The sequence below is a fragment of the Myotis brandtii genome, unplaced genomic scaffold, assembly GCF_000412655.1.
Source record: "Myotis brandtii unplaced genomic scaffold, ASM41265v1 scaffold1163, whole genome shotgun sequence".
Classification (NCBI taxonomy): domain Eukaryota; kingdom Metazoa; phylum Chordata; class Mammalia; order Chiroptera; family Vespertilionidae; genus Myotis; species Myotis brandtii.
The window spans coordinates 803358-825573 of NW_005354025.1; the positions used below are offsets into that span (position 1 = coordinate 803358).

A 22216-nucleotide genomic window follows, 5' to 3' on the forward strand; every position below is an offset into this window, starting at 1 on the left:
ATCGGCTGCCTCCTGCATACCCCCTACTGGGGATCGAGCCCGCAACCTAGGCATGTGCCCTTGACTGGAATTGAACCTGGGACCCTTCAGTCTGCAGGCCAACGCTCAATCCATTGAGCCAAACCAGCTAGGGCTATTACTTTCCTTTTTAGAAACCCATGTGTATCCCAGTCTATAAAAAACATAAAGCACATAAGAAAATGATGCTAGCCTGGCCGGTGTGGCTCAGTGGTCAAGTGACGACCTGTGAATCAGGAGGTCGCGGTTTGATTCCCCGTCAGGGAACATGCAGGCTCAGGAGGCAGCCGACCTGATGATTCTCTTTCATCATCGATGTTTCTGCCTCTCTCAAATCAATAAAAATATATATTTAAAATAATAAAAGAAAATTATGCTAAGCCAGTCCCATCAACAGGGGAGCGTGGTACAGTGAGAAGAAAATGGACTTTTGTACTCAGAGACCTAAGTCTGTTACTAATGCACTATGTGACCTTGAGCAAACCATTGTCTCATGGTTTGGAAAAGCCCTCTTGGTGAAGTGCCTAACCCAGAAAAAGTACTTAATAAATGTTAAATAATAAAAAAATATATCAAATAGAAATGGACATGCCAGATACAACAACACAAAATAAAAACTTATCTTGTTGTTTGTATTAGCTCTTATTTTTTGCCTATAAGGCTGGGTAAAGAGAAAACAGCAATTAGGGCCCACAGTAAACTTGCAGTAAATCTTTGGCAAATAAATGAATCAATCTTTTGCTTTGGAGTCAGAGACAACCAACTCAGTCTTTAAAAAAAAAAGGCCAATCAATACTCAGGTTACTACAATATTGGAACTAAGCTTTTATGAGGATCATCTTCTGTTATGTCAGACAAGTTTCACCCAACCCAGTGTTTCCTATGACTAGGGCCATTATCATTCACAAACAGTTTAATCTACTCTGCATGAAGAAAGAAGAGGTAAGAAAGAGAAGGCAGAGGTGCTAAGTCTCAATATAATAAGATACCCAGAAGAGACCTAATTCACCACCTGATCACTGATTCACTGCTTTATTCTTTCATCCCTCATTCTTTCCTTTCTTTGGTCAAGAGACATTTATTCAGTATTTACTGTATAGCAGGCACTGATCTGATCACTGCCCTTGAGGAACATAAAGTCCACTGGGAAGAAAGATATTTAATCAAATAATTCCAATAAAGAATTGTTGGGAAAGGCAGTCTCATGGCATGCAGTATTTCAAAGGCCCACTCAACCCCATAAGATGATCCTGGGGCCTGGAATACTTCCTTACCAAGAAATAAGGAGTTCATACTGGCTGTGCCAGGCTTATCACCTTGTTTGGGAATATCTTTCCCTGTTTCAGGTGCAAGGAGTGTTCCTGTTCCTTTGTTCTGCTTAAGCATGTATTTCAATTACCCTCGGGCATACCACTACCTCTGAGGTCCAGATCCTTCTGCTGCGATAGAGGGAGGTTTATGCAGGCCAAATGGCTGCAGGGGGGAGGAACGGGAGTTAGCCACAAGGGACCACTGCACACCACTGAAGCTGATTTTGCTATATCTCTTCTCTATGTGAGTCAAGTACTATTCCATCCAGTGCTTGACCATGTTGTGTTTTCCTTGGCAATTCCAATACCAAGATGCAATGGGCAGAAGTGTTTAGAGTCCTCCCCTGGGATTGGTAACTAATACCCAGTATTCTGATCCCATGGGTATGATAACCAGTGCATGGTGTTCTGCTGGACAAGAATGATATACATGGTAGACTGAGGCAAGTTCAAGGTAGGGTAATGGTAGCCTTCTGCTGCATTCTACTCTAGGTTATTTCTCTTTTTAGCTACCTCCAGCCACTTGAGTCCCCTATTAGGAAAAAGATTCTACCATCTACTTCCTAGAATCTCTGGGCAAGTTATTAAACCTCTGTGAACTTCCTTTCCTCTTCTATAAAATGGGATTAAGAACACTGGCTTCCCAGGGTTACCTTTAGGATGAGAGAATATCATACAAATAAAAAAGCACAATACCTGGCTTTCAGTGGGCTAAAATACCTGGTAGTTCCCAGCCGTTGGTTTTGTTCTTTTTGGCTGGGTGACATAGGGAGGAGAATACACATATTATTTTATTTCATTTTAAAATATGACAATTTCTATAAGCTACTCTATGAGCTGCCTTTCATTCATTTCAAATCAGGAATATACCATCCCTATAAGTAACCCCCTTCTCCCACAAACAAAGACAATCTGTCAATTAAAGGCAAATCTGCCATTACTGCACAAGCAATCTTTCAAGCCCAGCTGCACACCTAACTCCCAATATTATCCTGTTGGGCTCAGTGTCATGGTCCTGAAAAAAGCTATATTCACTGCACTCAGCAATCGACAATTCACATGGTCAGAAGTGCCTCTGCTTCACACAATGTGAACCATGGCTAAAAATTGTTTTTTTAATTAAAATGAGACTTCACCTCTTACTGACAATCACAACTAGAACATAAAGTTGCATATCAGACCAGTTAACCAGTTTCCATCTTGCTCTAATGGTGGTTTTAAGCACACAGAGAGGGTGAGGGGAAATTATTAATTTAAACAAAATGTTTAATCTTGTAATTATAGGACATTGCAATCTTCATTATGGAATCCCCATGCGATCAGGGCACAAGTCATGTCAGCCAGAAGGCAGACACCATCTCTTTTTTCATTCTCCCCATTGAGCCTTCTGTGTCCTTTTAAGTTCTGTGGGGGTGAAAAAAGAAATCTTTGGCAAAAAAAAAAAAAAAGAGAGAGAGAGAGAGAGAGGTAAAAGATTCAGAATTTCTGTTTCCCCAAATTCATTATGCTGAGTAAGGTGTAAGGATCCCCAGTAGAAGCCAGAGAGACAATATTCAGTGACTTTACATAGGCAGGCTGAGCAGCCTGAGGGCTTCTGAAACTGCCCAACTCAGGTGTTGCTTAAACAATTCTTTTAATTTGCTGCAAAGTCCTGTGGTAAGAGATGCATCGAGAATTAGGGTGCTGCCCACCAATGGCACCTCTGGTAAGAAGGAAAGCTGTTCCTCTGCAGATATGCTTGTACCATTGCTAATTTGTGTTCTCTCTGCCAGCTCAGATCTCTATGTGCTAACTCAGGAGAGAAAGTCTCTGCCAACCAACTCTGACAAGTCTGATGGTAGAACTCCCACTGGAGAATCAGCAGAGACAGCAAAGGCAGGCAGGCAATTATTCCCTTTCATTAGGGAAAGTTCTTTTTAAGTCGTTTTTTTTTTTTAATTTTGAAAACAAAAAGTAGCCAGTCACAGTCACTGCTCACTGCTGTCACTTATACAATTGGCAAAAACTGAAATTACTCCCTAAGCCAAGTGAAAAAGATATCCTGGAAGTAACCAGAAATGGCTGTGCCCCTTTAATTACCCACTGTAATGTAAAACCAGGCATGAAGAGGATGGCCACAGCAGATCTGGACAAAACAGCAGTGATATTTAATCATCAGTCCAGACCATCTGCAACTGTTTTGCAGAAGCACATAAAATTTATGGATTCCAAAGCTTCCTACAAGTTACCAGGTGCTGAGGGTCAGTTGCATTGTCCTCGGGTCCACCAGGGGCTGCCTGCTTCATTCTCTTCAGGCCAGGGTGCTCAACAAAAGGCACGATGCCCACATTTTCTGTGCCAAGCCTGGCACTCGGATAGTGTTGCTTCTTGATTAAGCCAGAACACAGATTAAATGTTTAGAACTGGGAGGTTCTGAAAACAACCCAGGCAGGAAAGCAATTATCCTAGGGAGAGCACAAGCGTCAGCTGCAGCCTCTGCAGCACAAAGGTGAATTCCATGCCGCCTTGAACAACTAAGCTGACCAGATTGCTCCCCTCCAACCTCTTCTCTGTTCCACAGATGCAGTGATCTTTTAAAACATAAACCAAATGTATCACTCCACAGCCTAAAACCCCTAATGGCTTCCCGCTATACGGAAAATAAAAAATTTAGGGTTTCCCTTCCTCCCCACAGCTGACCTTTCTGTCCTTATCTCAATTGTCCCCTCCTCCCTCAACATGCTCGAGTCACACCTGCCTCAAACATGACAAGCTTATTCTCACCTTAGGGCTTTTGTATTGGTTTTTCCCATAGCCTACATAGCTATTCCCTCAGCACTTCATATGGCTGGAACTTTCTTATTCAATTCTCGCTCAAATGTTACCTCCTGAGAGGCCTTCTAGAACATTCTGATGTTCCCCCAAACTTCTATTACATCAGCCCCCCCCATCATATCCCTATTTGAATATCTTGTTTTTGTTTATCTAGTATTTGTTTGCTTGTTTCAGTGTTCTTATTAATTTGTATGTGTTTTCTTTGTTTACTGTCTGTCTTGCCTCCCTGGATATAAGTTCCATAACACAAGGAACTGTGACTGTCCTGTGCACCACTCTATTCCCAGTGTCTAGTATAACATCTTGCATTTAGTAGGCATTTTATAAACATTTGTTGAATAATTAAAGAATGGAAGGTTCAATATGGATCATTAATCCAAATAAAATTTATTAACTCTTGAAAATCTGGATGGACGCACAGCCTGACTGTGAGCATATGTCATAAGGCCCTATAAACATTGGTTGGATATTTGCCAACCCCCATAGAATGACTAGGAAATAATAGTAAAGGGAGACAAGACAAAAATGGAGACCTTGTAGACTCCAAAGCTGCAGAACTGAAAACTCTGCAAGGCTCTTGGGTAGGGTCTTGCCCAAACTGTCCTTTCACAGGAAGATCAGATGGGCCGGCAGTGGTGATTACCCATGGGCTGAGACAAAAGATTGGGTCTTGAAGGTCCAGTTAAGGCAGGGCTACACCAAATGAGGCACACTATATGAGGTAGGTCCAGTTCTAGCCAGCAGAGTCCTTTTGGATGAGGCTGTGTAGTTGGGAACCAGAGAGCAGATACATACTAAGTCTAAAAGAAACTGGTGTGTGGGGGGGAGTGTGTTTGTGTGTGTGTGTGTGTGTGTGTGTGTGTGTGTACGCACGCTTACATGCTTTGGGAGTAGAGTGGGGAAGGAGAAATATGAAATGAGAGAGCCAACAGCCAAACACAAGACAGGAATTGGGCAGAGGCATGAGCAAGTCAGAAATAAGCACATAGGTTCTTAGGTGATTGCTATAACCTAGATTTCATGGGCTGGTGGGCGTGTGAATTTGTTTATAAGACTAGCTTAAAGATATAGGGTCAAGCAATCAGACAGGTAAATGCTCCCCTCCAGAAAAATAAGCAGCCATACAAAAAAAGAGTCCCTCCATAGAAAACCAGGTTGAGCCCCTATTTGTGCTAGTTTCTCCTAAAAGACTCATTAGTGGGCAATAGTAATTGTGCAGATATTTTTCAGTCCCCAAAAGCTAGTAGTAGGCAAAAAGATGCTAGAAGAAATGCTAGATGAGAAATGAAGACAAGTTACACTAGCATGATTTCTAGTATTTACAGGCTCCAGTATCTAATAAAAGAGCCCTAAAGTTTTTACAGTTCATCCAAAGATGACCAAGAATACTAATTCCTCATTTATTCAACAATCTTAGCTTTTCATGGCACCACTAAAAGAAAGCAAAAAATGCCTCAAAGGTTATATAAAATCCTATAAAACAAACAACACTAAAGAGTGACAGCTGGCATCAAAGAGAAGAGGGGGGGAAAAAAAACCACTATAAAAATTGGCACAAAAACACAAAATCTCTCTAACACTCCAAGTGTTTTAATGCGGGATTAAAAGCTTTCCATACATCAAAAGGTCATGGGAGAATCTGAGCACAATTAACATGTGTTCATAATAATGATCCTGAGACAACAGTGTCATCTATTGAGAAAGGCAAGAATGCCTTATGTTTTAGAAAGAACTCCACACAAGATGAAAAATTCAACTTTTGAATATGTAAAGGGGAGGCAGCATGGCATGTTCATGAAAGAAAAAAAGAAAGAAACAACACTGCTCTGAATCCCCTTTTATTGCCAAGTAGCTGGGATTCCGAGGTAAGTCACTTTCCTCTCTGTGCTCAGCCTTCCCTATCTGTAAAAGGAGGCTGAGATAAATAATTTCTAGGTCCTTCTTGTTCTAGCACTCTTGGTCCACTTGTAAGTTTCAGTTATTTGGAAAATCTGTTTATGAAGAAAACCACATTTTCCAAAGGCACTGAGATAAAAGAGGAGTTAGTACAATTCAATACAACGTATATCACCCTTTTAAAAAAGAACCTCATTATGGGTTTCTTTCAGCTACAACCCCTCTGTCCAACAGTTATTCCTTGCCAGAGCCCCTACTCCATGTTTCAGCTTCTCTGTCAACAATTATGTAACCTGGAAATGCTTAAGTTTCTCTTATCATGAATATGAGAAGCTATTAGCTAGTCCTATGTTCAAAGAAGCTTGTAAAAGATAACATGACAAACTATAGCTACAATTCTTTTCTTTTTATCCAAAGCTGCAAAGAAAATAGCATTCCAACACCAACAGAGGATGGATGTCCTGTGAATGTTTAAGTCTATTAAAGATCCCAAAAGTAACCTTAAACTCAGTTCCTCTTAACTGGAGAGAGGGGAGTCAAGTAAAAAATGTAATCAATCCTCAACTTTTTGTATTAACAGAATGAGCACATGAATAATGCCAAACAAACTGTTCAATAATCAACCATATCTGCCTTTGGAATATAGTTAGCCATATGCAGAGAGAAGCATCATAATATTCTGTGCTTGATTTTAAATCCTTCTAGGTTCAGTCAATGACTTTGGACATTGATGGGTAGCTGAAGGGACGTCTAAAGAGCCAAAGTGGATAATCTGCTTACAGGCAACTGATAATCTAAAATGAGCTAAGAGATGAAAATGTATTGCAGTTGTTTCACTAGATCTTTCGATGAACTTGGGATGAAGATCATCTAGTTTCTATTTATCAATCCACAATGGAGCTGAGGTCCTAAAGTGTAGGTCAACACTTTCAGATCAGTCACTCCTGGAATTCCATGAAAAGGAAAATGGTTTTGAACTATTCAGCTGAAATACTAGAATCAAATAGCTGACCTTGGAGAAGGTAAGAATTCCTGCTATACCTTTTCCTAAATCCAATCTCTCCATAGCTACACAAGACTCACACCAAAACCAACCACTTCCTTCAGGAAACTTAGGGGAGGAGGAGGAAGAAAAAGAAAGGAGTAATTTGTAAATGAGGTTCCTGATTCTAGAAAAGAGGAAAACTGAGATATCTAAGTGATATTAAAGAGATCTTTTCTCTCTAATCGATGTTTCTCTCTCTCTCTCTCTCTCTCTCTCTCTCTCTCTCTCCAATTTAAAAAAAACATAAGAGACCTGGAGAAAGGGATTACTGCATTGATGACATAATTCTTGATATCAAGGACTGCTAACTGTGGTGGAATAGGGTGTGTTTTAATCTATTAAAAACAGTTCTATACTATGGCATATGCGGGTGACAAACTGTTCTCATTTCCTTTTACAGAATTCTAAACCTTAACCTCCAAGGGAAGCAATGACCTTGGGAATACTAAGGCAGCTTTGTAGAATTCAAGAAAAACTTTTTTTTTTGTTACGGCATATGCACTGTTTGTAATTATCTTATATAATAAAAGGCTAATATGCAAATTGTCCCCTCGACCGGGAGTTCAACTGGGAGTTCCACCAGGGATCGAGGCCAGCCAACCACCCGCAGCCCCTATCCCTGGCCAGGGTGGGCCGGCCGGACCCTACCTGTGCATGAATTCGTGCACCGGGCCTCTAGTATCAATAATAAAAATCAACAGCTAACATTTACTGGGCACTTACTATGTGTCAGGCACTATACTACTGAGCATTACCCATACTGTCTCACTTAATCCTGTATTTTAAAAAGATGATAAGATAAACCCAGCTGGTATGGCTCGGTGGTTGAGCATTGACCTATGGACCAGGAGGCCATGGTTTGATTCCTGGTCAGGGCACATGCCCAGATTGCAGCTTGATCCCTAGTAGGGGGTGTGAAAGCACTCACTAATCCACGTCAAGAATGATTCTCCTCAACCTCCTTCATTACCCCACAGAATTCCTATTCATTCAAAACTGAGATTCCAATGTCATCTCCCTTTTCTTCAATGACCAAACCATTGATGTCTCTCTCTCTCTCTCTCTCTCTCTCTCTCTCTCTCTCTCTCTCCTTTCCTCTCTGAAATCAATAAGACTATATTTATAAAAGATGGTGAGATGAGATAACACTATTATATAATCTCCATTCTAAAGATGAAGACCTGAGGCTAAAAGAGATTAATTAACTGAACCAAGATCACATAACTTGCAGCCAACAGAGGAAGATTTCAAACACAGGCTGTTGGCCCAGAGTTTGTGTTCATACACTACACTAAACACTAAAAGAAGATGTCTAATGGGCATGCTCAGAATGTCATGTGCTTTGAATTATTTTCTCCAACAATGCTGAAGAAATTATTTTCTTCAAGTTATTTTGAACCATCCACATTCTCCAATGTAGTCATTTTTATACATGAATACTTCTCTATTGGGGTAAGCCTTATAAATCCAATCCCCAATTTAAACAATAACCACCTAGTGAGAGACTGAAAAAAGGTAAGGCTGTCTTCCTCAAGTTCACCTCCAAAATTAGGCATCTCAATAAGACCTATCTCCAAGAAAGCTGAAATAGGTAGGACTGAAGAGTGTTCTATCAAAGAAGAGTGTTCTGTTGGTCTATGAAGAAGATAAACCCACATTCACTGTGCCAATATGAAATCCACAAAGGTAAAAAGTAAGACCAACTAGAAAGCTACTTATCTCACCAAATCCCACGAGTCTAAAGTAAGAGGATGGCGCTTCAAAGAGAAAGGAAGGGACAGAAAACTACTGAAGAAACAACTCCTCTGCAAAGCCTTCCCAACTTCCCAGCGGCAGAGCAGCTCCTGCCTCTGTGCCACCACATCTTGTTCACACCTCTGTAAACAGCACTGACACTGTGTCCTGGCTTATCAGTTTTCAAATCTGTGGGATGCTCCCACTAGTCTACAAGCCTCACAAGAGCAAGAACTGTGACTTAAACATTTTCAACTCCTAACAACTTTATTTCTGAGAGAGGAACTAGTCCTCTGCTTATGGGCTTGCATGATCCACGAGGAAAAGAGCCTTGCCTTTCAATCGTTGAGCCCTTTCATCTTTGAGAAACAGCTCCAAGGCTTCTTCACGTCCACTGAACAGAGACAGCCCTGACTAAAATGCAAAATTGTGGTTAGGTGGTGGGGCAGGCGGAGAGATGCAGAGAATTATGTGATACCAGGACATGAAACTCAAATCAGAGCCAGTGAACTAAGAGTTGTCTACATAAAGGTACTGAAAGACAGAAGACAAAAGAATGGATGAGTCAAGAAAATCTTTGGCCTTAAAGAGGGCATTGACAACCATCAAGAACGAAAGTGTTAGACATTCTACAAAATAACTGACTAGTCAAAAAATGTCAAGGTCATATAAGACAAAGAAAATGACAATTAAATGCAATCGAGATCCTGGATAGGATCCCAGAACAGAAAAAGGACATTAGTGGAAAAACTGGTGACATTTGAGTTAAGTCTGTAGTTTAGTGCATTACTGGTATATAAATGTTAATTTCCTGGTTTTGATCATTGTACTATGGTTATAAAATATGTTAACTTTATGGGATGCTGAGTGAGGAGTATATGGAAACCGTTTACTATAAGTTTAAAATTAGTTCAAAATGAAATTTTTTTAATGTAGGTTTTATAGCAAGAGTAGCAAGACATAATAAGGAAGAGGAGAACAATTCAGAAATTGAAGTAAAAGATTTGAATCAAACTTTCTTGATGTCTACCATGAAAGCAAAGATACAAGTCAGCAAGCAAATAAGCTTTCCAAAAGGGGCAAATAACCAGAGCATATTTGAAGGCATGTACTAGTTATTTACTCAATCGATTATAAACACCCATTATTAGGCATCAATTATGGGGAAGACACTGCTAGGTGCTGGTCCCTGCCTCTAAGTTCACTGTCCAATGTACAAGGAAACTATACATATGTGTTTTGTGAGTATAAAAGAATGCACTAGGGAAAAGAGAGAGGATAAAAAGGTTAAAGGGAGGAAATGAACCTAAGGAGAAAATCACTCAGGAGATGAAACAGAAAACACCCTGAAGTGGGAATAGCTTTTTTATCTGTTATTGATAGTCTCACAACTAACAAAAAGTAACTTCAAAAAGCACTAAACTGTCATGCAAAAAGCCTATTTCACGATGCTATAAAATAGTATCAGCTTTATACTAGTAAGTAAAATAAGGCGACCACTGAATGAAAAATATATCTGAGCACAAAGCGTTCAGCCCTCCAATGTTTCTTAAACTCACACCATAAAAAAAAAAGAGAGAAAAGCTCAATTACAAACTACACTACGTTAACAGAAAGAGGCAGATAATAACAAATACAAATGCTAAACAAAGAAGAAAAAAATGCTTATTAAAGCAAATTTGAACTAACTTTATATACCTATTAGATTAATGGGGGAAATTAAATTATGACAACCAGTAATATCAAGTGCAGTAAAACCAGAACACACACTGCTCTTAGCACTGTAAACTGATAAAGGGTTATTCCATATGAGCACTATGTATTGCTTAACATAATTACATCTAAAGTGACCCCATCATCTCCTGCCACTCCCCTCATTTACTCAATGCTCTGAACATTTCACTCCCATGCTTTTGCTCTCACTAATCCACGTCAAGAATGATTCTCCTCAACCTCCTTCATTACCCCACAGAATTCCTATTCATTCAAAACTAAGATTCCAATGTCATCTCCCTTTTCTTCAATGACCAAACCAAATCCATTCCCACCAATACATCCCCTCTCCAGGCATATCCAATCATTCCTTCTATTGTGCTTTATGATAAGTTAGATGTTAAAATGTCTGTCTTGCTTCTTAAATTATGAATTCTTTAAGGTCCAGACAATGTCTTAATAATTTTAGTACATGCAATACACACAGTAATTAGTAAGGACAGATGGGAGGGGAAAATGCCACATGACTAAAGAAATTCACTACAATATTATCTCCAAGGCTAAAAAACTGAAAACCACCTAAATACTCAATTTAGGGGGAAATGGTCAGTCCATCACCAAAAATATACAAACATTAATAATAACATAAAGACTATGTAGAGTCCTGGCCAGTGTGGTTCAGTTGGTTGGGCATAGTTCTGTGCACCAAAAGGTTGCCCACTCCATTCCGTCAGGGCACATGCCCAGATTGCAGGCTTGATCCCTGGTAGGGAATGTGCAGGAGGTAGCCAATCGATGTTTAACTCTTGCATCGATGCTTCTCTCGCTCTCGCGCTCTCTCTCTCTCTCTCCCTTCCCCTCTCTCTAAAAGTCAATTAAAATATTTTTTAACAAAGACTATATGTAGAAACACAGAAAATATTTCTGACAATGTTAAATTGAAAATATAACACAGGAGCATTTGAGATCTTGCTCCCCAGCATAAAATTATAAAAATAAAATAAAACACAAAATAGTGTATACACAATAGTTATAGCCATGCAAAATACCTAAGGACTGTGGGAATATAAAAATATTTATTAGATTAGGGTAGTAGTTTTCCTTTTCTCAAATACTTTATTTTAATACTGGTCTTGTTGGTGTATTGTTATTAAGAATTTTTATTACAAAAAAAGGAGAAATAATAAGGGGAAAGGAGCATGATTATAGATTCCTATAAGCACCTGCAATCCAAGGAAATGCTATGATATCACTGATAGGTCACAAGAGTAGTGGGTATCTACAATATTGTCAAAACAAAAGGTCTCTGACCCCAATCTGCCTCAAACAGAGTATTTCTCATGTCACAAAGGAAGTCATTCCCACTGAGCCAACCTGTACTAAATGCGAAGTCCTTATTGCAAAACTCTGGATGTAAGAACTTTTTCCAGACATCTGTGAAATTAGTATTAATGAGAAAACCCTGGAGTTTATATATGCAGCAGAAACTTCTCTGCCAAGGAACTGCTGGGCACACTTCTTGATGAGACGTCTAAGCCTGAAGGCATCAAAAAAGTACATTTCCATATTGGGAACATAGCTGGTTTCCTCTTTAAGACATTTTCCAACACCTCCTGTCCACATTATAATTCTCCTGTCTTCTCAAATGAATAGTTAACATATGTCAAGGATATAAGGCATATACAGAGAGTCCCTTACTGCCTAACTCTATTACTAGAAGAACCAATCTCCGCAGAAAATTGGAATCTTCCCACCAAGTTGCCTGACAAATGAAATTTAGTGAGCACACAAAAAATGTTAAATACTTTTAATAAACATTTCGTGACATTACATATTTTCTTTGCTTACCCGTGCCTCTAAATTTTAGGAAAGAGCCAGAAGTTATATAGCTGACTCCCCTCATTTTATAGGTGATTTTATAAGAGATTTTAAAAAATTATGTACAGAGATGGGAAGTGACTTGTCCTGAATCACTCAGATAAGTAATGATAAAGGTAGGATTAAAACTTAAATCTTCCAGATTTTCGGCCCTGTTTCATTCTACTACATCAAGCTTTTTTATACCTTGAAATCTCTAAAGCTCTTGGTCTAAATAATTAGTATCACAGAATTTTAAAGCTAGAAGGGACCTCAGAGAGACTTACTTAATCCCCTCATTAGGCATATGAGGAAACTGAGGCCCAGGAAGATTAAGTGATTGCTCTCAGTATCTTGGATGGCAGGGAAAAAGTATAATTTAAGCTCAAAAAAACTGCAAACTAATGGCCATGAAAAGGGAGAAGAATGTCTCAGCTGGAGAAAAAATGTTTTAATGTAGATCGTTCTAGACCAGGGGATCTCAAATGTGGTCCCTGGATCAATAGGTTCACATCACCCGGGATCTTGTTAGAAATGCAAATTTTAAGGTCCCATGGGAGATTTACTGAATCAAACTCTGGCAGTGCGGATATTCAAATCAGACATCTTGTTCCCACATGTCCCTGAGAAATGAACTTTAGTGGTAAAGTTGATAACTATAATCAGTGACACTTAAAGTTTACACATTCTTCTATAGGTGTGCTATACTTCAGTTTTTTTAAGTTTTTAAAAAGCTAAAAATAAAATGGAAAACTAGATTTGGTATTCAGTATGTTTTAGTTCTACCTCTACTCCTTACTGGCTCTTAACCTTGCTCAGGTAGGTTGACCTCTCTAGCTTGAGTTTCCTTTTCTATTAAAACAAAAGGTATGCCAAGAGGCATGTTGAGAATTAAATGTAAGAATTTATCTGAAAGCACTTTAGCTCAGCATCTGGCACAGAATAGACAAGCAGTACAGCAGTGTTTAGGAACTTCAGCAATAAGATAGGTAACTTTTTGTACCTCATCTATGCAACAGGGATTAAAAAGAGCACCTTCCTCATAGGGTTGTTATAAGAATTTAGAGAGATGATATAGGTAAATAGGCATCTTTCATATCTACAGAGTGCTACTGTTTTCAAAGAGTTTCTGTATCCATTCACTTGTAGATGATCTTCATGACTTCTACAAAAGGATGGTGCGTTTGAATGGTTACAGATTAGATTCTAGACCAGCCGTGGGCAAACTACGGATCCGCCCGTTTGAAATGAATAAAACTAAAAAAAAAAAAGACCGTACCCTTTTATGTAATGATGTTTACTTTGAATTTATATTAGTTCACACAAACACTCCATCCATGCTTTTGTTCCGGCCCTCCGGTCCAGTTTAAGAACCCATTGTGGCCCTCGAGTCAAAAAGTTTGCCCACCCCTGTTCTAGACAGTACTATCCTTTAGCAACAGGAGTGAACACTGATCTTTCAGAAAGGAAAATGCATGAATAGTGTAGGTGGGGAATGAACAGAGATAGAAATAAAAAGATCAGGATTCTGCTTTCAACTCAGCCACTATCTTGGCCCATAACCTCAGGGAAGTCCCTTTACCAAAATGTGTTCACTTTTCATCTGCAAACAAGTCGCTTGAATGAGATTATCTATACATCTCTCAAAATGAAATTCAAACTCCTTATCATGGCCCACAGAAAGGCCTACATTTTCCAATACCTCCTATCATCTGCCTACAACTCCAGCCTCATCACCTGCCATTCTCCTGCTCACTCACCATCGAAGCTCTTTTTGATCCTCTAACCGGCTGCACCAGCTTCTACCTCATAGCCTATGTAGTTGCTGTTCCCTCTGTCATGATCATTCTGCCCTTTCCACAAGATTGGCTTCTTCTCAGCCTTCAGTCCTTTAATGTCCATTTCGCAGAGAGTCCTTCCCGGACCACCAAAGAACCAGTCACTATGACGTGCAGTGACCACCAGGGGGCATGCACGGAACATGGCGGGCGTCGGCTGCGGCAGGATGGTGGAGCAGGTGAGCAGGGGTGCCAGACCAAGGCAGGGCGCTGGTCGCTGTCATTGGGATGAGCCTCTGGTGGTTACTGAAAATTCTTTTCTCCCTCGCGCCATGGTCCTGCCGGGCACTCACACCTGCTGCCGGCACCAGCCCCGTTCGCTCTGTGCTGTCAGCAGGTGTGAGCGGTAGCTGCTGGCCCTGACCGCCCCTGAGGGCTTCTCCACCTCCCCTTGCTCCTGAGGGGTGATCGGGGCAGCAGCTGCTGCTCGCACCCGCTGCGGGCACTGGCCCCAATCGCTCCTCGCCGTCAGTGGGTGTGAGCGGAGCCAGCGCTGTCAGGCAGTGGGAGCGGGGCTGCTGGCAGACAGGGGACCGGGACTGCGGCAGAGGGGCCGGGCAGGGGCACAGAGGATGGGCCGAGACCCACCCTGTGCCCACCGCAGCCTCGCGGCCCACAGTTCCTTTCAAGGTGCACGAATTCGTGCACTGGGCCCCTAGTCTAAAATAATAGGTCCTTCTCCTACTTCCAGAGGTTACTTTCTTTAGCAGTACTGTCGAATAAAAATATTCTGAAAGCCACAAAAAGCCAAATATATAACTTTAAATTTTCTAATAGCCACATTAAGTTTTTAAGGTGACATTAATTTTAATAACATATTTTCTTTAAGCCAATATATACTAAGTATTATCATTCCAACATGTAATCAATATAAAAATTATTGTATATTTCATTCATTTTTTTCATACTAAATATTAGAAATACAGTGTGTATTTTACACATATATTATATCCCAATTTGAACTATCCACATTTCAAGTGTTGACAGTCACATGTGCCCAGTGGCTACCATACTAAAGAGCACAGTTCTTTAGTATTACCTGCATACTCTTCAAAGCACTTATCACAATCTGAATTCTTATTTACTCACTTATTTTGTTACTTGCCCACCAGACTATAAGCTCCACAAAAGCAAGAACCTTGTCTGTTTGGTTCAATATTATTTGTTGAGCAAATGAATGAACCTCTTCTAGCTTTAATATTCCATGAGTCAATGTCTAGCCATTCCACCACCCAAACAGAAATACTCATTCAACAGCACTCCTATTTCCTTCCTTCTTTCAATTACTATCTTAAAAAGAGAAACCTTTTGGCTTTATCTCTCCACATTTTATAAGTCCTGTCTAGTTTCTAAGGTCAGTTCTTTGTATAGTGGCTGAGGTAGTGGCACGAATATAATTGCTAACATTTATTGAATGTTTACCATTTGACAAGCATCGGTCTAAGCTTCACAAGAGACCTATGTGATAGATATCAACATTGCCCCCCCATTTACAGATGAGGAAACCAAGGCATAAACAGGTTAAGCATTTTGTTCAAGGTTACACCAAACAGATTCCAAGCAACATGGGGCTCCAGACTCATGACTCTCAATTACCTATTCTTTATACTGCAGAGCTGGTCCAGTACAAATATGAGGCTAGCTATATGTGTTATTTTAGTAGCCAAATTAAAAGGTGATTAGCTACATTAATAAGTAAACCAAGCCAAGCTGGTGTGGCTCAGTGATTGAGCCTCAACCTGTGAACTAGGAGGTCTCAGTTTGGTTCTGGTAGGGGCTGCGGGCTGGGTCCCCAGTGTGTGAGAGAAACACATTGATTGGTTGCCCCCTGACCAAACCGACTAGTGGTCTCTCTCATCATTGATGTTTCTATCTCTCTATACCTCTCCCTCTCTGAAGTCAATAAAAATATATATTTTTTTAAAAAAGGTAGACAGATCCCGGCTGGTGTGACTCAGTGTTTGAGCATCAACCCATGAACCAAGAGGTAAGGGTTCAATTCCCAGGCAGGGCACATGTCTGGGTTGTGGGCTCGATACCCAGTAGGGGGCGTGCAGGTGGCAGCCGATCCCATGATTCTCTCTTATCATTGGATTTCTCTCTCTCCCTCTCCCTTCCTCTCTCTGAAATCAATAAATTTTTTAAAGTAAACAGAAACAGGTAAAATTTATTTTAAATATATTGTATTTCATCCATTATCCATAATGATCTCTTAATCAGCATGATCTATAATCAACGTCATTAATAAGATTAATATGATCATGTAGTCAATACAAAAACTTTACTCCTTTCATACTGAATCTCCAATAGCCGGTGTGATTTTACATTCATAGTACTTCTCAATTCAGGCTACTCCCAGTTCAAGGACTCAATAGCCATATGTGGCTAGTGGCTAGTGGCTACTATACTGAACAAAGCAGCTCTACTGCCTCTCACTAGGAGCCTCTTTAGAAAGCCAAACGACGGAGGGAAATGTTGAGCTGAGAGCCAGGAGACCTCAGCTCTAACCCCAGCTCTTACTGGTTGAGTGACTTTGGGTAAGTCCTTTCCGCCCTCTGGGCCGCCGGTTCCCCACAAATACGCTGAGCCAGGGGGACAGGACGATTCTAGGGGTCCATCCCATGCTAGAATTCCCAACATTTCCCAGCATCTGCAGTTAATATGGGTACAGCTTTCCACACCTTCAAATCAACTTTCACACCCATTAGTTGACATAGTGCCCAAGCAACGCTACTACATAGTTATGACTCTCTCCATTTTATACATACAAAACCTGAGGTTCAAAGAGGATGAAATAACTTGTTCAAAAGACACGTCGCCAGTCAGGGGAGAAGCTGGGGCTCAAATGCAAGGACCAGCGCTCTCCCACCACCACAAACTCAATGACTGGGGAAGAAGAGAGCGGAAGGGGGTAGTTGTGAAGAAGAGTTGAAAGGGACCGGGCCCAAGGGTAGGGTGAGGAGGAGCCCAGACGAGTTGAAAAGGGGCTCGAGCCTTGGAAAGGAATAAATGGAAAGAGCACAGGAGGGTCTCGAGAGGGAGTGAAGTGAAATGAGAGGCTCGGACCCCGGTGGCATGAGAAGTGAGGGGCCCCGGGCCCGGGACTTGGGGTGAGGAAAGGTGAGATGAAGGGACGCTGGTCCTGCGACCTGCCACCCACGTTCGGATCAGGGTACGGCGCCCCAGCTCCCCCGCCCCTCCTACCTGGTAGCTGAGGAGTTCGCCCACGTCCATGCTTCCAGGCGCAGCTAACACCGCTAACTCTGGTTCCTTGCCTCCACTCGCAACCCAACCGTGGACCCCTTCAGCGGCGCTGCAGCCACACTGCCGAAAAGCGCCGTGAGCGGGGACGCAGAGCCAATGAGGTGAAGGGTGCGCGACGCACAAGCCAGCCACACTGCGGTTAAAGGAGGCGCTGCCGTAAAGCGCGCTGCATTTGTGACAGCTCTGCTTCCGCCCGGAGCCTGAAGGGGGCGGAGAAAGGGGCGGAGACTCGGAGGAGGGCGGTGCCATGAGAGACAAGACCTTAGGAAACCAGATTCATTGCGCACTTCCTAAGGGCAGGGCTGAATGCAGGGGTTTCCCAGGAACAGATCTCTCACGTTCCTTCCAGTGACCTAGGCAATTTTATCCTCATTTCACAGATAAGGAAGCTAAGATACAGAACTGCACTGTCCAGTTCTATACCCACCAACCACACGTGGCTAATGGGAACTTGACGGTTTGGCTCAGTGGATAGAGCGTCAGCCTGGGGACTGAAGGGTTCCGGGTTTGATTCCTGGTCAAGGGCACATCCCTGGGTTGCAGGCTCAATCCCCAGTATGGGACATGCAGGAGGCAGCCAATCAATGGTTTTCTCACATCATTGATGTTTCTATCTCTTCCTCTCTGAAATCAATAAAAATATATTTAGAAAAAAAATTTAAAAAAAGAGAACTTGAAATATGGCTAGATTGAACTGAAATGTGCCATAAGGTAAATAAAATGCACACTGGATTTTTAAGACTTCTATTGATTACATATTGAAGTGATATTTTGAGTCAAATAAAATTATAAACTTAATTTCACATGTTTCTTTGTCCTTTTAAATGTGTTGGGTATAAGATGTAAACTACAGTGGTGGCTCTCTTTGTGGCTTGCTCCCACTGTGTTTTTGTTGAATAGTGCTGGCTCAGAAAGTATATTGTCCAAGGCCATACAACTATTACTGGCTGAAAAACTGTTGGTGATCAGATTTTCCTCTTTGGGCTTCTGTTTATTCATTTATGAAAGACCTGGTGGAAACTGGATGATCTTGTTTAAACCCAAGAAACATAAAAAGGTTTTCTGTAGAAGAAAGTTGCCCATCATTGGGAAAGAATAACTCAAAGAGAGCATCTGAGCTCCTGTGACTTGAATTAGTCTCTATCTTCAAAGGGTGTTAAACCTATCCCTTACTCCCCTTAGCCATTAGCCATCTGTCCTTCGAGTTTATATTTGTCTTAGTCTTTCAGGCTGTGGAGGGAAGAGGGATCATACACTGGGTGGCTTATAAACAACACATTTATTTCTCACAGTTCTGGAGGATAGGAAATTCAAGATCAAAGCACTGGCAGATTCCTTGTCGGATGAGGGCATGCTTTGTAGTTCCTAAATGTGCCTTGGAACTGTGTCTTCCCATGGCAGAAGGAGGTGAGGGAGCTTTCTCCTGCCTCTTATAAAAGCACGAATCCCATTTATAAGGGCTCTACCATATGACCTAATCACCTCCTCAAGGCCCCACTTCCTAATACCATCACCTTGAAAACTAGAAATTCAACTTATGAATTTGGGGAGGACACAAATATTCAGACCATAGCAAGATTTATAACCATCCTCTCCAGCCCATCTTCACTGTCTCCAATTACACAAAAATTATTTTTATTCCTTTTCTGTCAGGCCACTAGCCCCACTCCTCATCCAATTCTTTCTCATTCTTCAGGTCTCAAATGTCACTTTCTTAGAGTAGCTCAACTCACCTTCAGGCTGAGTAAGCAACCCCTCCTCATTATTTTCTTTCTTAGCACCTCTTCTACTGCACATGTCTGCTTTTGTAATTTGTACTTAATGGTTGATTATTTATTTATTGACAGCCTCATTTACTGGACTCAGAGTCCATGAGAGCAGGAGTTATTTATGTCATGTTCACCGTTAAACCCTATTACAAAAAGCCTCGTACAGTGCCTGACAGAGTAGGGAGTTTTCTCAATGAGCCTTGTAGGTCATGACGATACTAAAACATTTTAAACAGAGGAGTTTTGTGATTAGGTTAAGAATCACCTATGCACTCTGCTTTGAATGGAGTTATTTCAGTGCCTTTTCTCCTCCTACTTAGCTGTAAATAGGAACTTTGCCTTTTTCAGGGCATCAGGATAGAGAAACGGGGGGAGTGTGCCCTTTAGAATTGTGTACCCTTTAGAACTATGTCCTAGTTCTTGCTAAGGTGGAGCCAGCTTGCAAGACAGGCTTGCAAGAGCCTCTAGTTAAATTTTCAGGAAATTTACAAATAGATTTACATCAGTGTAGTTGCTTGAAATCAGCCATAGTGGAAATACTTACAGAAATTAACAAATGCTACAAGTCAGGTTTATTCCCCCCCCCCCCCCCAGGTGGTTCTAGTCAAAGTTCCAACACATCTACCTGAGTGCCCTTGGGCAAGTTACTTTCTCTCTAAATTGCAGTTTCTTCATCTGTAAGGTATTCAACATTATTTACCAATTGCCTACTCAATGCCAGACACAATTCTAGGCTCTGAGGATTTATTTTTTGAAATATATTTTTATTGATTTCAGATAGGGAGAGGGAGAGATAGAAACATCAGTGATGAGAAAGAATCATTCATTGATCAGCTGCCTCCTGCACACCCCCACTGGAGATTGAGCCTCCAACCTGGGCATGTGCCCCAACCCCAATGGGGAATTGAACCCTGACCTCCTGGCTGGGCTATGCTATTCCAATTTTAAAGATGAGGAAGTAGAAGCTTAGAAGAGCTATGTATATGCTAAGTGAAATAAGTCAGACAGAAAAAGGTCAATGCCATATGATCTCACTTACATGTGGAATCTAAACAAAACAAACAACAACAAAAACAGGCTCATGGATATAGAGAACAGATTGGTGGTTGCCTGAGACAGGAATGGGAGGTGGGAAAAATGGAGGAAGGAGGTAAAAAAGGTAAAACTTTTAGTTGTAAAATGAATAAATCATGGGGATATAATGTACAACATGGTCTATAGTTAGTAACATTGCATTGACTATTTGAAAGTAGCTATGAGAGTGTATCTTGAAAGTTCTCATCACAAGAAAAAATATTTTTAACTATGTATGGTGATGAATATTAACTCAACTTACTGTGGTCATCATTTTGCAATATATACAAATATAAAACATCATGTTGTCTACCTGAAGCTAATATAATATTACGTCAATTATACCTCAAAATAAAAAACAAGTGGGAGGGGGCAGACGCTGAAGAGCTATGTGCTATGTACCAAGCAGTCCAAAATCATGTGATGATGATGCTAATTTTAGAATGGCATCCAGGAGAGAGATGAGAGAAGGGCACCACCCAAGAGACCAGCCGCTGAGCTGTAACCTTTAAAAAAAATGTAGTGCGGAAGAATTATCCCTTCCAAAATGTTTTTAAATAGCTGTGAGCTGCCTAAGTTCCTTAAACTTCAAATTTTGGTGCTTCAAGATGTAATCAGAGTTGCTTCCTCCATCTGCCCCAGTAAATTATTTATTGGTACAGTCTTTTTAAAAATAATCACAAAAAACTCTCATAAAGTATATTTATCACCAATATTGGGCTCCTACCTGCAATCATGAGCTGATTGGAAACATATGACAGTGCTGAAGACTTTTTGACTCCTATGTTTAGGCTCTGAATGAATGGGGAAGGGTGATAGGGTGGGCAGTGGAAAGGGATATGTTTTCTGGGAAGCAAGATGCAATTTCTGGGATTCAGGAGAAGTCCCTATTCCCTCTGCCTCACATTTCCAAAATCCAGGTTCCTGGATCCTCTCTAATCTAATATTTTTAAATAGTTGTGAAAACTGAAATGTAGAGAGTTTTGTTACTGCCCACAGTAATGGCGTTAGTAACTGAAAATACTCTAATACAAGCCCATCTGACTATGCATTTTACAGGAGGGATTTGGGCTCAGTTAACCTTTCAAATAGTACTAACACTTATGATCCAGGCACAGATGATTATTGAATGCTAAAGAGTAATTATTTCTCCCAGCAGGCACTAGTCTTAATGAGATATGAGGAGAATTTATGTTCTTAAATACATTGTGAGGCAAATAAGAACTCAATAGTTGTAGATATGCAATGAAAAGGAATTATTTAGGGGGGGTTGGGTGGGTGTGATAATAGAATTGGATTAGGTTTTTTTAAAGTCCTAATCTTTAAAGATACATACTGAAATCTATGTAGGAAATAATAGGATGATTAGAATTTGCTTCAAAATAACCCAAGGTGGGGGCAGGTGTGGGTATGGGTAGCAATTGTTGAAGCTGGGTGATGAAGACATTGGAGCTCATGTTATTATTCTCCTGCAACAAGATGGCAGCCACCATTCCAGGCACAACAACATCAAGAAGAGTAAGAGGGATCATCTTACCCCGAGACTTTCTCCTAGGAGGAAGGGAGAAGGAAAAAAAGGATGTGGGTAGGGATCAACTGTGTCCATTGCACAATGAAAGGATTCTGTGATCAAATGTGTAGGGCTAGAAAAGTCATGAAAACTGGCTCACAATGGCTCATTCATAAGAATGTAATCTACACTAATAAAAGAGAAACATGGTAATTAGCGTACGACCGCTGCCCTTCCCATTGGCTAATCAGCATATCCTTATGCAAATTAACTGTCAGCCAAGATGGCGGCCGGCAGCCAGGCAGCTGGAAGCGAACATGAGGCTTGCTTGCTCCAGTGACTGCAGACTCCAACGTTCCCCACCTGACTTGCCG

The 22216-nt window shown here is 41.0% G+C and overlaps 1 protein-coding gene across 1 annotated transcript in view; it reads right to left on the reverse strand.

Moving 5' to 3' along the window:
- Positions 1-17575, reverse strand: part of CTNNBL1 (catenin, beta like 1) — a 175232-nt gene extending 157657 nt beyond the window's left edge. The window contains exon 1 of the mRNA XM_005858253.2: positions 17430-17575. Coding sequence (XP_005858315.1) covers positions 17430-17459 — 30 coding nt within the window. The 5' untranslated portion in view covers positions 17460-17575. The remainder of the gene's footprint in view (positions 1-17429) is intronic.
- Positions 17576-22216: the final 4641 nt, after the last annotated feature.